Source organism: Zingiber officinale, chromosome 8A (genome assembly GCF_018446385.1).
Source record: "Zingiber officinale cultivar Zhangliang chromosome 8A, Zo_v1.1, whole genome shotgun sequence".
NCBI lineage: Eukaryota > Viridiplantae > Streptophyta > Magnoliopsida > Zingiberales > Zingiberaceae > Zingiber > Zingiber officinale.
This window is the reverse complement of record NC_056000.1, coordinates 110,729,024-110,745,911: the sequence shown is the minus strand read 5'-3', so window position 1 is coordinate 110,745,911 and position 16,888 is coordinate 110,729,024. Positions and strand designations below refer to the sequence as shown.

The 16,888-nt window shown below is 37.0% G+C and overlaps 1 protein-coding gene across 1 annotated transcript; it reads left to right on the top strand.

Moving 5' to 3' along the window:
- Positions 1-2,775: 2,775 nt before the first annotated feature.
- Positions 2,776-10,678, top strand: LOC122009947. The gene is made up of 5 exons (XM_042566272.1): positions 2,776-3,493; positions 4,906-5,023; positions 5,991-6,343; positions 6,421-6,519; positions 9,115-10,678. Exons 1-5 carry the CDS (start codon positions 2,781-2,783, stop codon positions 10,238-10,240), a joined length of 2,409 nt encoding a protein of 802 aa, XP_042422206.1. The 5' UTR covers positions 2,776-2,780; the 3' UTR covers positions 10,241-10,678.
- The last annotated feature ends 6,210 nt before the right edge of the window (positions 10,679-16,888 follow it).

Sequence of the window (16,888 nt, the reverse complement as noted above, 5' to 3'; positions counted from 1 at the left end):
TAGAGGCACCCTAGATAGTTTTGGAGGCGCTTCCAAATAATGATAACTTTTTCTAAGAGGATATTAAAAGCCTCTGAAGCTAGGAATTATAAAATGATCATGGTATTACTTTTCCTAGCTATTTCTGAGCTTTCAAAAACTGTAAGAGACTACTCCACCTTCATGAATAAGATCTTTAGTAAGCTTTCAACTGCCTTAATTAACAACCACCTAGGTTATAACCAAGTAAACTCCTTAGCCTTCTTACTTTTAGTTATTGCTTTTATATTAATTATTTTTGCTTAATTAATATTGTATCCTTGCTAAGTTAGAAAGCAAGAGATTTTTCTAATTTATTTTCAGGGCTATTCACCTCCCTTGCCTATACGAGGCATTCAAAATCCTCCCTACAATGGCCGACTACAACTTCTTGATTTATCTTCTCATAAATGGTCATGAGACTGACCGTGTGGGATTGTTGGGATGACGAATTCCATTTTTTACTACAGTTGATAGATGTTAAATATGTTGGGAGAAAAAAAAAACAATAAGATGAGAGGAATTATTTTGATGTGATTAGTGACCTCAAGACGTTTTAAGGCGGTAAATAGATTGCCAATGAATGACTATGAGCATTCAACCCTGTTAAACATGGACAAATCTAGAATGCTAGGATTGAGGTGTTTGTATTAGCCCTGAGAGCCAATTATAAGATGATTAGGCTTATTGAGTTATTGAGTTAATGGTTAATCCAATATAATAATCCAACCCATTAAGAGGAAAATAAAGAGACATTTAATCCAAATTAGACTCATTGAGTTAGACTCAATTGGATCCAATTATTGGATTGAGTCTAATTCGAATTAGATTCATGCAGTCAATTTAGATTGATGTTCATGTAGCCAATTTGGATTGATATGGTTTAATGAGTTATACTCATTGGGTGATGGTTCAATGAGTTAGATTCATTTGGGTGAACTTGAATTCAACAAGGGAAGAGGAAAGGTCAATTTTAACTTGACCAAAAGACTCTTCATGAAAGATGACTAAGAGTCAATTCATGAAGAATATCAAGAGGCAAAAGAGAGATCAATAGACAAATGGACTTTTGGTATTCCATGGGAGTACAAAAGGAGGAATTTTGGCCATTGATGGAGAGATTTTTCATTGTCTTCCTCCTCTTCTTCCTCATGGCCGAACCATTCTTCTTGCTAGCACAAGAAGATGGTTCTTCTCCGAAGCCATGTTCGTGCGACGAACGGAATATGTTCGTGTGGATACCATAGAGGCGCGACCACTTGATCGCGCTGAGATCTGCATCTAAAGAAAAATTGCTGTCGGGATTGCGAAGGGCACACAACAAAGGTATAACTATCATGAAACTTAGTATAGATGCTTATTTATTCTTCCCTTCGCATGGATCCTCTTGATAAGAAACTAGATGTTTTCCACTGCGTTTTCACATATTTAGTGCTCTAGTTCCTTACATGAGGAGGACTTAAACTTAAACTCAAATGCTAAGATGGAGATGTGGTTCACCTAGTGGAAGTCGGTTCACTTTTACAAGTCATCAACGGTTCATATCTTAAGCAGTCAAGGATGATCATTTGACGATTAGTTATAAATTGATCTCGTAATTTACCTCTCCTTATATAATCTAAGTACAAATTATGAAAGACACTAGGAGTGAGCATAATAATTTATAACTTAATTCATTTAGAGAGGGGTTTACAATTTAAAAACTGGTTCAATTTTAAAAGTCGATTCTATTCAATTTGAGAGCCTCATTTTGAATTGGTTCAGTTGGAGGTTCATTTAACTTGTGAGCTTCATCCGGTTCACCAATCCTCGAACAGGTGCCTCCATCCGGAAGTACGAACTACGAAGGAATCCTATGACCTCCATCTCGTGATGGCGCAACCTCCATCGGGAGCACCAACATCACATCCACTGGGATCCCAATCAGGAATCCTCTCCATCTTCCTCACAGATCTTCCATCTGCAAGCCATCATCACCTTCATCCGTAGCCAACGACGAATCCATAAATTCAAGTATGGAGGGGTGATTATTATGTAAAACAAGAGACAGTATCATCTATCTCTACTGGTGGAATCCCATTTCATAGCCGATAAAGGGGGGGGGGGGGGGGGGGGCGACCGCCGATGCCGCCCTCCGCTGGATCCACCCCTGTTCGTAGCTCACCCTTCTTCTCCTCAAGCCACCTTTGTCGGGCAGATTGCCTTCGGCAAGCCATCACTTGCAGATGCACCCCGCACGTAGCACAAGGTGCCTTGGAAGTTGGTGCAGTGGCGAGGAGGAGGAGGACGCGGCGGAGGCTCGTTGACTATCGGGAGGAAGCTGATATTAAAAAAATAATCTCTTAATCATAAATTATTTTAGTATTTATGATAAGGTGGTATTAAACAAAAGGTCAAAAATATTAACTATTTTTTACTATTAAAATAAACATTAAAAGGGTATTCTTATATATATATTTTTTATCAAAAATATCATTTATTACGTTTTATTGACTATTTTATTTTAATCGAAATTAATATAATAAAATATTTTTATATTAAAAATACTTTTTTTAATCAATTTAATTAAAATTATTTAAATTTTATTAAAATTAATATTAATATTAATATTAATATTATAGCAGCGTTATAGTAATTAGTAATTAGTAATTAGTGGTAAATTATATTAAAATTAAAATAAAAAAAAATAATATCGTGACTAGATGCATAAAACCCTCAGTTCTAAAAAAATATCATTTAAACCCCCGATTAGTTCGTACTCTATGCATGCTGAATCCCTCGGTCTCTCTTCTTCCTTTTCTCTTCTCATGGCATTCTCTCCTGCTTCGCTTCTTCTCCGCCGCTCCTCAGTCGCCGCCTCCTTATCTCATCTGACCTCTCTCTATGTTACCCCTTTCTTCGCCTTCGCCCGTTCCCTCTCTGCAGCTTCACTCCCGCACTCGTCTGACTCCTCTGCCCACCTTGGCCCCCCCATACCCTCCCTCTCTGACCGCCTGGCTTTCATTCTCGACCAGATCGACGCCGTAGGTCGTGATCGAGGAGATGAGGATTCTGCTCTCCAGCGCATCCGCGAGTGGCACCAGACGAAGGCCCCGATCCCGGCCCCTTCCCCGCCCCCGTCGCCCCCACCCGATGACGATGGGATTTCCTTGATCCCAGCGCCTCGCGAGGCGAACCAAGACGAGATATTTTGCGTGCCAACTGATACGAGCACGAACATGAGTACGGGAGATGTTCTTCGTAGGCAAGAGGTGGAGCTCGTGCACCCCTGGCCTGAGTGGATTGAGCTGATGGAGAGATTGCTGCAGCAAAATTACTTCAACTTTCGTAGGACAGACGAGGAACTTGTGGTAGCAAATTCATCCATCGACCCACCTTCCATAAAGGAAGAAATGGAGTTTGATTTCTTAATGGATTGGACCACTGTGAGGGATTCTTGTATCAATTTTGGGCGTGACCGTTTTGATATTTTGAGGTAAATGGAAATCTCTATTTTTTGTTTTGAAGGTGTTCGATGATCTTCTATTTTAAAATCATGCTCAAATTTCTCCATTTTTTTGTGTTTCCTTTCTTTTTGGTCGCACTATCACATTTTGTGGAAGAAAATTGGTTTTTAGAATAATAAACTATAGACTATAATTTCTCAGGGGCCTGTTTGTTTAGATGGAGACGATGATGGACGAATTAGTAGGTGTATAAAATCATATACCCCTAGGGTGGATCAATTAAGAAGGATAAAGTTCCCGATTTATCTATCTTTGTTCCTTGCAAATTGGACGGAGTGAGAGAGGGATAGATGATAATAAATTTTTACACACTATTTTAAATTCTTCTCTTATTAGCTCCAATTTTATAACCTACCTTGAGCGCCATCTGATTTTTTATTTTATTTTATTTTTTTATTTTTGATACCTCTCTTTGTTGCATGCACTCCTCCTATGCCTCTTCAGGTGTCTCCTGCGCCTCTCTTTTTTTCCCCATGACTCTTGGTACTTTCTGTCTTTTTTTTTTATCATTTCTTCAAGGGTTAGATTATCCAAAAAGACTTTGATATTTCAGTTTTTTTCCCAACAACAAATCATTTGTAATTGACTAGTAATTTAGTTGGTTGTCACTCTTATATCATCTATTGAACATAATTAAAATTGATTTGTATAATAATAATGATGTATAACAATGTCTAGAATTGAATGATGTATCATTGTTTAATTTGACATTTTAAGCTTCTTACCATTGGAAGAAAGTTTGAAAAGATTGAAAATTAGCAAGGTGCAATGAAAGAGAAAAGGAGTACATGGAGAGAGAACATTATTGACTTTTTAATTCAATTTTAAATATTTTTTCTTTACCTTATCACTCTAGAACATGTGAATAGATGGATGAATGAAATTCCATCAAATTTTCAAAACAAACATGCATAACACATGCATCCCGCCCATTCATCTGTTCATTCACCCATCATTGAACAAACCATAGATCTCGTTTCCTTGAAGAGATGGTAAATGAAAGGATGAATATATGAGAGAGATGGAAAAATAAGATAGAGGGATGCAAATAAGCTGTCCATTGAGTTGTTTCCTGGAATGGTTGTATATAAAGAGGATGAATGACTTTTTCCCCTTATAATCAAGGTGTGTTAATTAACTTTACACATGGGTTACAAAGGATAGTGACTCAAATTCCTCTTAAATATCAGTTTTCCTTCTTTATTTGCCAAAAGGGAATAATGAAGAGATGTTCCACCTTCAACTTATCTCTTGTCCTTGTCCATCCTTCAAGTTCTTCATTCATGGAAACACACCCTTTAAGTTTTAGCTGCAATGCATATTGTTATTGACTATGTAACAGTTATCTTCCTGATTAAGTTGAACAAGAATTGGAATGCAGGTCATTGTCGAGGAAGGATATACAAGTTCTGGTGGGTCATGGATGCCCAAGCTTGGACTCAAAAGTTGTCTTCTCAGCTAAGTTGTTAAGAAAGCTCGTTCACCTTGATGAAGGAGATGTATGTAACACCTTCTCCATATCTTATTATATTCATGAACTCGATGGAAGTGTATTGCAGAATGAACTGCTGGTTATCTAGTCCTTGCCTCATTTTCTATGATTATACAAAGCTTGCTTCACCTGACTACTAAAGTTAGTCCTATTTTTGAAGGTTGTTTTATGGTACACTTATTGGCCTTTTCCTGAAATATTTCTTAGTTATCAAGTTAATGTGAGACATGCTGAATATTAGTTGGATAGGATTGGAATTGTTTTTAGAATGAAATTAGCCAAAGATTTAAATTGTGTTTGAATGAGTTATGGTGCTTTACTTGCCGCTCTGTTATGGCTTTCCTTTGTTCAAGAGCATTACACCGAGCTCTTATATAGGTAAAATGTGATGATTCTGATTGAAGCTTGTTTAAGGTCTGGGTTTTGCAAGAAAATGGCTTGTTTTAGGTCTTCTAAATTTTATACTCAATTCATTACTCTGTACTTAGAATATCCAACATGAATTATTTCAAAACTTACTAATTTTGCCGTGGTTGTGAGCCATCTGATTCATGTTAGAATTGGCTCCAGCTGACCTAATAACTGATGAATGACTCTTCGATGATCTTGATACGAACAAGATTCAGCTAAGTTGGATTAGTAGGCTCAAGAACATCTCTGTTAATTGTCAAAGATTGCTAGAGTTCTTAGCCACTACTAGTATCAAGTAAGTCTCCATAAGTGATAGGAACCTGGCAATTTCTAGTCAGTTTAAGCAACTATCTTTATTATGCAAAATTGATGATAACGAAAGCAACTTAAACATATGAGATGAATGCAACTAATGTATTAGTGCCCTATAAATCTGAGAATTATAGCGATCAAAAATGAAATTCATATCATTTCTAGATTCACTACATTCTTATCAATTTCCATGGTTGAATCAATTAGATGAAGCAAACTGCACAACTGCTGATGCTTTCCTTTGATCTCAGGTATGTAGTTCATGCAACTTAAGGAATTCATGTGGCAAAGGATATATCTTAACACGCAAGGAGGATGAGGCATGCACTCTTGACGTTATGCGTATCTTACTAACATTTGGTTTTGATCATGTAAAACAAACAGTTGAAAATAAGCCTCTCATGGAAATGAAATCTGTAAAAATTGTAGCTCGCAAGTTGCTACACGAGATTGTTAAGTTGAGTGCAATTCCAATAGATCCCAATCTTACACCTCCTGAAATCAAGAAGCCTCCTCCTAAAGTAAAGCAACCCCCTCCACCACCGAAAAAACGAGTGGGGCGATCTGATGTAGAAATGAAGAAAGGAGATTGGCTCTGTACCGAGTACGTCTTCTATCTTTTGTTTTTGTTAATTTCTACTCATGTTGTTTGTTAACTTAAGCTAATTATTTTGTATTCAGGTGTAGCTTTATGAATTTTTCAAAAAATACTGTTTGCTTGCAATGTGATGCTAAACGGCCCAAGCGGCAACTCCTCCCTGGAGAATGGGAATGTCCTCAGTAAGTACTTTCTATCTTTGGTCTTTTACCTATTGGTATCTTTTCATTTTTTGGAAGTGTGAATAGACGCACTAGGGATGAATCGAGTGTTTTTACTAAAAAAAAATGTTAAAATTTTCTAATTAAATATAACTTATGCTAACAAAATTAAATATATATGGAAAGTATTGAAGCTAGTGACCTACTACACTATGGGAAAATGAGTATTCATTTAGATGCACTTTTTAAGATTTTAAAATGCACAAGCTGTTATTTTTAGTTTCCTTAGCTTGGACTTACAATTGATATGTAATTCCAATCTTTGTGCTTGAACACTAGCACACACCTTATCTATGGTTTTCCTACCTCAGCATAGAATGAAGTTGATCTTTACCACCAAGCAAGAAGCTCCTTAAGACAATTGAACTATCCCTAATTGTTTCTAGTCTCTTAGCTACATTCAGCTTATTCAAGAATTGATGTTCATACTAGAATATTATGTCATACACTCAACAAAAGCAATAGAACTTATATTCATGCTCTAAACTGACATTGCATTATATCAAATTGTGCTTGCAGCTAAGAACTCTTTTGAATCCATAAAGGTATTAAAATAACAATTTTAGTACAAAGCAACAAGAGGTCAATTCTCAATGATGGAGTCTTTTTTTGACAATTCTTATCTTGCTTTGGTCTTCTTGATCTCTCCTAAAAGTCTTGAGATTACATACCATTTAGGAGATAAATTATATGCTCATAAGACCATGCTCTAGAAAGGAATTTGATGTATCAATAAGGTCAAATCTCATTAAGGTTGGTTTAATCACTAATTAACTAGGTATGGTAGAATTGATTTGTAGCGAATGGTAAAAAATAGTAATCAAGTCTATAATAATTATATTTTTACAAAATTGTAGTTTGCGCGTCATTGATGATCGGTGAGATGATTTCTTAGGTGTTTTAACAATCTATACCGAAAATGGTACAATTCTTGTCATTTTAAATCACCATCTTATCTAGGCTAGTTCAGTGTTCTAAATGGTGGCGGAGGTGGCCGCCTAGGCAGCACCTAGGTGGGAGGCGGGCATGAATCGCACCGCCTTTGCCTTAGGCGGTGCTTTAAGTGGTCAAAGATGACGTGAGGCTGGTGAGGTGGGCGAGGCAATGTGCGGCAAGGCTACGGGCAAGGTAGTGGGTGAGGTAGTCAAGGTAGTAGGTGAGGCGGTTAAAGTCAACAAAATTTAAAAAACCCTAGATATATTAGTACACGTTCTCTCTCTTCCAAAACATAAATAACTCTACCAACCCACCAGTCACCCACAACCCACCTCCTTCCGTCTAAAACCACCCCCACCGCCACCACCAACACACTAGATTAGTTTTTATATATTTCTAGTAAGTTCTCATTCTAGTTTTTTATCTTTTATTTAATTATTGAAGAATAATGACGGAAAATGAAAAACAACTGGAGATGAAATTGAAGCAAAAGTCTAGTGATATTATTTGGGATTATGAGGTGTTGTATTGTAAAGAAAAAAGAAATTGGATCACATGCAAATTGTGTAAGAGACTTATTAAGGGAGGAGTTTATCGAAGCATCATATTACGGTTATTGTAAGGCAAGTTGAAGCATGTCATAAATCATTTGACGAAGATAAAAAAAAAGAGTAGGAGCTTATCTTGAAAATAACAAGAATAAGAAGCGAGAAAGGGTGTACGAACTTAAAGAAGAGATGGCGGAAATATATGTGTTGATGTAGAGGATGATGATTGTCAAGTGAAGGGAGATTCTTCTAAAAATAAGTCAAAGCACCCGGGCCTATTGATAAGTGGGCATCTGCAATTGCTATGTTGGATTGAAATTTTGAATTTTAAACTTACACTTTTGGTAAAAGTAATGATATTATTTTTTTAGCATTAATATGGTGATGATTTTTTATTAATTATTTTGTTAGTTGCATTTATATATTTATTTTTACCTTATATAAATTGTATTGTATAAAGTTTATTTATGTATAAATATTATTTAATTACATATATTACAAATATATAGAATGATGAATATTTATAATATTATGTATAAAAAATAGTAAAAGAAAAAATCAATCGTCTAGGCATCAGCTAGGCGGCCGAGGCGGTAGACGGTCATTGACCGTCCCGCCACCTAACACTGAGCTAGTTGAGCTATATCCATGGGTTAAGTTTGTAGGTTTTATCAAAGTGTTTAGAATGCGTTATTGATTATGAATAACACTTTATAGGAAGGGAAAAAAAAAATCATAGATTGCACAAGTAACCAATCAAATTACACTCTTCATAAACCCTGCATATGACCTAGAAAGCATCTTCGAAACCTTCCATGTTACATTGAATGCTTTGTTGTTGCCTTTTCATTGGTTTCTATTGTGCTTAACTTGAGCATGTTGATTAAATTCCTTGCAACACTTGCAAACTGCAATTTAGCAGCATTGATTGTTATCAGCATGGGCTGTCAAGATGACCAGGGAATGAAATTTATGTTTGCATTACTATCTGTCATGATTGCCTTTTTCACAAAGTGTATCTTTCACGATTTGGAAGTCATCGAGAATCAAACACCCTTTGTCTTGTCTATAGGTGCAATTTCTTGAACTATAGGCGAAACATGACATGCTTTCATTGTGAACACAATCGCCCCCCTCATGAATATACAGAAAGTCAAGTGCATACAAGAGAGACGAGAGGATATGGTCCAAGAACAAGAAAGGATTCAGCTTCAAATCTTGACTTTGATGACAATGAATCTGATGGAGCTGATGTTGCGGAGTTTGAGTTACCAAATCCTTGTGAGAATGATCAAGGTTCTTTGGACAATCAGCCTTATAGGAGAACTGATGTAGAATCAAAAGATGATATGGTACATAATGGTAGGGTTTCAAGAACCATAGAACGAGATCACTACTTTAAGGAAGACAATCAAAGGATATCTACCTTGCGTTCTCATGGAACAGGATTTGATGATTTTGATGATGAAGAGGATGATGATGTAGACAGTTTTGAGCTTGAGAAGACACAAGCAAGTGAAGTTTCTTGGGTAGATTTTTCTGAGTTGGAAAACACATCTGAAGGTCCTGAAAAATTTGATCAATATATAAACTCAAAAAACCAAGCTGCAAAAGATACTATTTCTGACACTGAGGATGAAGATATTGCTGAACATTCTTATCGGAGATCTAGTTATTTTACAGATTCTGGACGTCTAGGTGGTGGCAGAGGTCACCGACAATGTTCTAGAGAGATGACATTTGTTTCAGACGATGGCTTTGATTCTGATTCTAATGAAATGGATGAGAGCTTAAGGTCAAGACATGGGAAAGGCCAGCAAGGAAGGGCCCGCGAACAAAATTTTTCCAATTCTGGTGACAGATACCGTTTTGGTATGGAGTCTGATGACAACGACTTATCCAGAGGTAGTAAAAGAGGAAAAGCCTCTTCTAGAGGTTCACAAAGAGAATTTGGTGTTAATGATAGAACAGGCAGGAGGAGTTCTTATGGCCGTGGCAATCATGGTTCTAGAGGATCACACATGCATCAAAGTGGAACTGGAGCCAGCTACAGAAGTTTCAGAGACGATAATGAATTTCGACGATTTGATAGGCAAAATAACAAGGAAGGATTTGGTGCATCAGATCAAAGGAGGAACCAGTTTACGAACGGAACAAGAGGTTTACGAAGAAATGGTAGAGGTTGGGATCGGGAATAACACATTCTAATTAGTTTAATTGGAGCAGAACTAATGATGCGAATGTCAAATGCTTGTACCTCACGTCTAATGCTGGTGACGCTTAATGCCTCAGCAGTGCAACTCCGAAACCTCCATGGAAATATGCTGCCATCTTTTTTGATTAGCTGGATTCTTAACTTACTAAATGGCGAATGCTTAGTTTCTATAGTTGAAGCAAGAAGTCAAGAGCTTCTAGTTTCCAGCATACTGAGATGTTTCTTCCGTTCAAGCTAAATTGTTAGAGGATAAAATATTCTTACTTCTGTCTATATGCTTGTGGTGACATGAAGCTGGATAATTCTTTGCTTTTGTATCGGCCAAAGTTTCATTTACCCCATTGTTTTTTTTTTAAAATTTTGTTAAAATCTGTGTATTCAGATGATATATATACTTCTATAATGAAATTCTTGAGTCGCATGAAAGGAGCAACAAACATCAACTTACTCAGCCTGTTCTATCTGTTGGGTGATCATAAGATTTCTGTCTTCAGACCTGATCTAAAAGGTGATAAGCGTCCTTCGTTGTTGGCTTCACTGTGAGATTAAAAAACAACAAAAAAGTCTCTTTGAATGCAGAGCATTGCATGAGTCAGCAAAGTCATCTGATTTCGCACTAATTAAAATTCCGCGAACAATGTGCCCTTATCTTCAGATCTTTGTTAATACGTATCTGATGCCGCTAACCGCTCTTGGGCTGCTGCTGCTGTACCCTGACGCTTCACGTTTTCGTCATCTTACTTCTCAACTAATTAAAAGCTGCTCTCTAAGTTTGATGTTCTTTGGGAGTTATGTGATGGAAGGTTTAGCTAACATTTTATAAATAAAAGATTATTTTGTTAGAGATTTGCAACGAGGGAAAAAAAATTTCGTAGTCCAGCTATCGAGCCACATTTCTATGCGCGAGAGGTTCGGAGAGAGACAAATGAAGTCTTACTGCAAACAAACCCAATCGACTAGGTCTATAAATGAATTAAACATTTATTAATAAATTTGGTACTAAGAATTTATTTATATTCGTTTAATACACACTCAATTAAATGAATAAATTTAAATAATTTATTAAATTAAATAAATAAATTTGTACCATATGTATTTAACTCGTTAATATTAGTAAACCATACTCATAAAAAAAAAACACTTATCAATATATTAAATACTTAAAGAAATTTTTAAAATTAACAAATAAATTTATATTATCAAAACTCAATAAATCAACTAAACAAATTTAAAATGTCAAAATTTTAAATAATAAAAAAAATTGAATTGAGAATTTAATAACATCTAAATGAACAAAACTCAAGCTAAGCTCGAACCAAATTCAAACTGCCCCAATGGATGTAACCGAGTTGGTACTCGAGTGGTAGAATTATTTCATTGGGTAAGAGTCAATTCCCACAGGGTTCATTTCCCTGAGAATTAAATGTCTAAGAGGTCGTTCGGTACCGTGATTTACCTCCCTTCATCTCGATGTGGGACCGATGATGAGAGGCACTTGGGGTGAGCAAAACCACCTTTTGCTTCATTGAACCAAACTCAAGTTCATAAAAAAAAAAAATCAAGTTAAATTTGAACAAGAATTTCAATATCTTGATTCATTTTAAGTTCGATTTGACTTGATTGATTATCTTATCAAATAAATTTGAACACCATAAAATTTGGATTAATTTAGCCCATTTAGAGCCCTAAAGCTGACACTCGATGATGATGCAAAGTGCAACAACAAGATCTTGTAGGTCGACCCAATTAACTAGATTCCCTCCAATGAACACGACTGCAGTGGCAGACTCCTCCCCATGAGCGTGGGCAAAACCTTCTTTATCTCCTGCCCTCACGGGTCGTGGAAGAGACTCTTCATAGTGCGGCATTTGCAACAGGAGCTCATGTTGAATTTCTCAATTGCTCTTTGTGCAACCAACTTCATCACCTTGTCCATTAATTGTTTACTGCATTAGGTGAAACCTTAGGACCAATCTGTTGAAAATTATGTAAGTACCCTAGATAGATTTTGATGTGATCAACAAAGTTAAGTTGGGTCATATTTATTTTTGATGTCTTGTGTCTAAGTGTGCGGGAGCTTAGGAATACAAGAACTCGAGTGGAAGATGTAGCGGATGAGAAGGATGACACAGGAAGTGAGTCGACGGACTCGGTGCATCCAAGAGATGAGAAGCTATGGAAGAGTACACTGGTGGAGCGAGAAGGACATGTGCGGCGGTCCAAGTAACAAGAAGCCAGAGAAAAAGTCTGCTCGAAGAGGAGTGATTTTGACTTGAAGACCCAAGACACCTCGGTTGGTTGGAGGCGCCTTGGGTAGTCTAGATTGCCTCTGTCGCAGAGAGGCACGGAGGCACCTCCATGGATTGGAGGCACCTTAGCTGACAAGGTGGGGAGGCACCTTAATTGAACTGAGGTGCCTCTGTGCAAAACTCAACCATAGTAATGGCTACTCACAGGAAGTGTCTCAGATGGAATTGAGGCACTTCCATGCATCTAGAGCCATTGGAAAGATCATCACTGATCGGATCAGTTTTGCTAAGCTAGAGGCACCTCGAGCTCAATTGAGGCACCTCCAGTGCCAAGTCAGCCAACGGTAAAAAGTGTTCTAAGCACTATAAAAAGAGGGGATGTCCTTTAGCTAAAAAACAATACTTGTATTCAATTTCCAAGTCCATTTCGCTATTCACTTAGCTGTAATTCATTGTACAAGGTTTCTCTACCTTCGACCTTGTCGAAGAAGGAGATTCTTGCTAGTGCTTACTTTTTCCTTAGATTAGTAACATCCCCGATTGCGAACCAAGTAAATCGGTAGTCTCGTATTTCATTTTAAGCATTTGTTTTATTTTAATTTACAAGTGTGTGTTAACTAAATCCCAAAGATCGAGAAAGATGCAACTTTGTATTTGAGGCAATTCACCCTCCTCTTGCCTATCAACACAAATCTATCAAGTGGTGCAAGGTGCACTTTAGAAGGATTAACTGCCAACTAAAGCAACACGAAGATGGCCGGTGTGAGCATTCACTCGCTAAAGTTTGAGGGAGATTTTGCTACATGGAAAAAGAGAATGGAGGTATTTTTTAAAATTGATTTTGAAATTTTTTTAACTATCAAATATGATTTTGTAGCACCCAAAGATCAACACGACAACGAAAAAGAAGAACATCCCTAGAACAAAAGGAGCAGGCCAATTTCGTGATCAATAGAAAAGTAGAATTCCATCTGCTAACCATTTTACCAGCGTAACAAGTCAACTGGATTGGCGCCTATGACTTCGCCAAAGAGCTCTGGGAGAAATTCCTAGGCTTCACGAAGGGACCTCAGAGGCTAAGTTAGTAAGACAAGACTTGCTCAAAAATCAACTTATGAACCTCCGGCTGAAAGAAGGAGAGTTGGTCGCTCAACAGCATGCCAAACTAAAGGAGCTTATCACTGGACTCACAAATCTTGGAGAAATGGTAATGAACAGAGACTCTCTAAGGTATGATCTTAATGCTGTAGGACCCTTATCGGCCGGCACGAGGGGGGTCAACTGCCCTACAAAAATAGAACGCAAGCCCTTCTTGAGCTTTACAGCGTAATTAAAATTAACACATGCATAAATGGAATTCAGAAACTAATTAAAAAAAGGAGGCACTGAATTTACTTGGTTTGCAATCAGGGGATTACAAATCCAAGACCTAAAAGCACACTAAGATTTTCCTCTGGGCGGAGTAGCCTCTTACAACATTGAGCACACAATTACAAAGCTAAACAATAAAGGAATTGATTACAAGTGTTGTGTCTAAGCTTCTGGGACCAGGGTTGTATTTATAGCCCTAGTCGGGGCGTCTTAAAATGTTCTTGGCACCTGGGAGGGGATAAACTTTTATCTCCGTCGCAATGGAACGTGCCACGTCGCGTTCCAGATAAAAACCTACTCTGAGCAGCTAGACTACAAAGTCAACTTCCAGTTGACTTTTTGGTCCGGGTTTCTTGCTCCGGTTCCGCTCACATTGGTCCGAGTCTTCCGCTCGCTTAGGTGATCTCGACCATCTAGAATAGGTCCGCTCCGTCTTCTCATCCCTCAGAAATGTCACGCGTCTCCTTCTCGTCCTCCTACGTACACTTCCGCTGCACCTCATCCCTTGGACGCACCGAGCCCGTTGGCTCTCTCCCGTGTCGTCCTTCTCACTAGCTGCATCTTTCGCTCGACTTCCTATGCTCCTATGTTCCTGCACACTTAGACCCAGGAGTTAAATACCAACAAGACCTAACTTGACTTGGTTGATCACATCAAAACCATCATAGGGTACTTACAATCTCCCCCCTTCTGACGTGAGCAAACCCAAGTTAAGTTAGGGTAAACCACAAAAATAACAGTTATAAAATAAGATTTTTTCAAGTACAAAAATTAACAAAAATTAAAATTGTACTACCCTTCCCTACACTTGATCTTTACTACTCCCCCTTTTGATCTCATTAAAAATAGGGTACTTTAAAAAATTCTACTTAACAACAATAAAAAGTCTAAAGGACAATTCAAAAAATATTAAAGTTTAAGCTTTGAAATTTTTTTAACATATTTAAGTCAAAAAAAAATTCATATAAAGTTGAAATTATCGTTAAAAAAATTTCTAAAAAATTTAACATTCAGAAAATTTTAACATTTGAAAATTTTCTTACAATTAAGTGATGAAGTTCTCAAAAAAATTAACTTTTAAATAATTTATAATAACATTTTTAACAAACATTTGAAAGTATTTTTATAACAACTAATTACTTAACAGTTAGTTAATTAAATATTTATTTCAATAATTGACTTCTAGGTTATGGCGAGGCACTATGCCTTCTTGGATATTGGAGCAACAACTACTTTCTAGACAAAGACTTTTAAAGAAATTAAATATTTAAATTTCTATCTGAAAGCAAGAAAAAAAAATCTAAATATGATTTTGGAACCCAAAATAGGTTCCTTCCTACATGATTAATTAGAAATTTCGTAGGAACATATATCTGTAATATTTTACTAATTTGGCCCTTATGAAATCTATAATACCAGTTTAATCCTTTATAGTTTCTAAAATTTGAAGCAGAAAAATTTGAACATGAAGAACTTTTAAAATTTTCTATTTGTTCCTTTAAATTAGCATTTTCAATTTTTAATTTATCAAGCTCCTCTATTAAGCATGACTTTTCTAAGATTCTTTTTATTTCTAAATTCTCCTTTTTCAAATTATTATTTTTACTTTTTAATTTTCACATTGATTTAGTCATAGACTTAATACCGAAATAGAGTTGATCAGGAGGTAAGAGATATACCTCACTTACTATGTCGAATCTGAAGCTTGATTCTCCACCTACTTCGTTGCTTTCATCTGATATTGCTCCCCCTTCATTGATGCTAGCTTCGGAGGGGCTTTGATCTTTGTAGCTAACCATCAGTGCTAATCTAGCATATGCTTCTATTTTTGACTCGGATGATGAGCTTTTGTCGCAAGTAGCCTTGAGATTCTTGTGTTTGTTTGGCTTGGGTCCCTTGTCTTTTTCCTTTTTGAGCTCCAGGCAGTCCTCCTTTATGTGTCATTCCTTTTGACACCGGTAGCATCGAACTTTTCTTCTATTTCTTGGAGTTTTTCTGTTCCATATTTCTTTAAATTTATTAGATCTAAAAACTTTCCTAAACTTCCTTACCATATAAGCTTCTTGGTCTCCTTCCAGATCTGAGTTTGACTCAGGTTCATCCTTCTTGGTGGCTCTTAGTGCCAGGTTTTGACTTGACTCTTTACTTGATCTTGCACATTTGGATTCATGTAATTCTAAAGTTGAAAATAATTCTTCTAGTGTACTTACCTCCAAGTCCTTCGAGATGTAGTAGGTGTCGATTATTGAGGTCTATTCTGGAGTCCTGGGAAAGGTGTTAAGCACGTAGCATATCGAGTCCCGATTGGTTACCATTTTCCCGATGTTGACCAGTCTGGTGATCAGTTCCTTGATCTTCGCGTGTAGTTGGGCTACCTTCTCACATTTTTCCAGGCGTATCTTAGTTGATTTCGAAGAAGTCTTGTTGTGTGAGCTTCATTTCGGATGTGCCTTCATGGAGTTCCAGGAATTTCTCCCAGAGTTCTTTGGCTGACAAGTAGCTTCCGATATGGTTGATTTCTTGAGGCGGAAACACACTCAGCAGGTGATATTTAGCTCTGCTGTTGGTGATGAAATCACTTTGTTCCTTCTTCATCCAAAGATACTCGTCTTTCTCTACACCATGTTGATCTTTTGGAACTACAAAACCGTATTTAATAATTAAAAGAATTTCAAAATTGGTTTTTAGAAATACCTCCATTCGACATTTCCAGTGCGCGAACTCCCCCTCGAACTTTGGTGGGACAAGGCTTGGTCCAACCATTGATTTTTCTTCGGTCGGTGGTTAGTCCTTCTGAAGCGAATCTTGCTTTGATACCACTTGTAGAACCCTTGTCAGCCGGTAAGAGGGAGGCCAACTGTCCTGCAAAAATAAAACGCAAGCCCTTCTCGAGTTTACAGTGTAATTAAAACTAACACATGCATAAATGGAATTCAAAAACTAATTGAAAAAAGGAGGCACTGAATTTACTTGGTTTACAATCAGGGGATTGCAAATCCAAGACCTTGAAA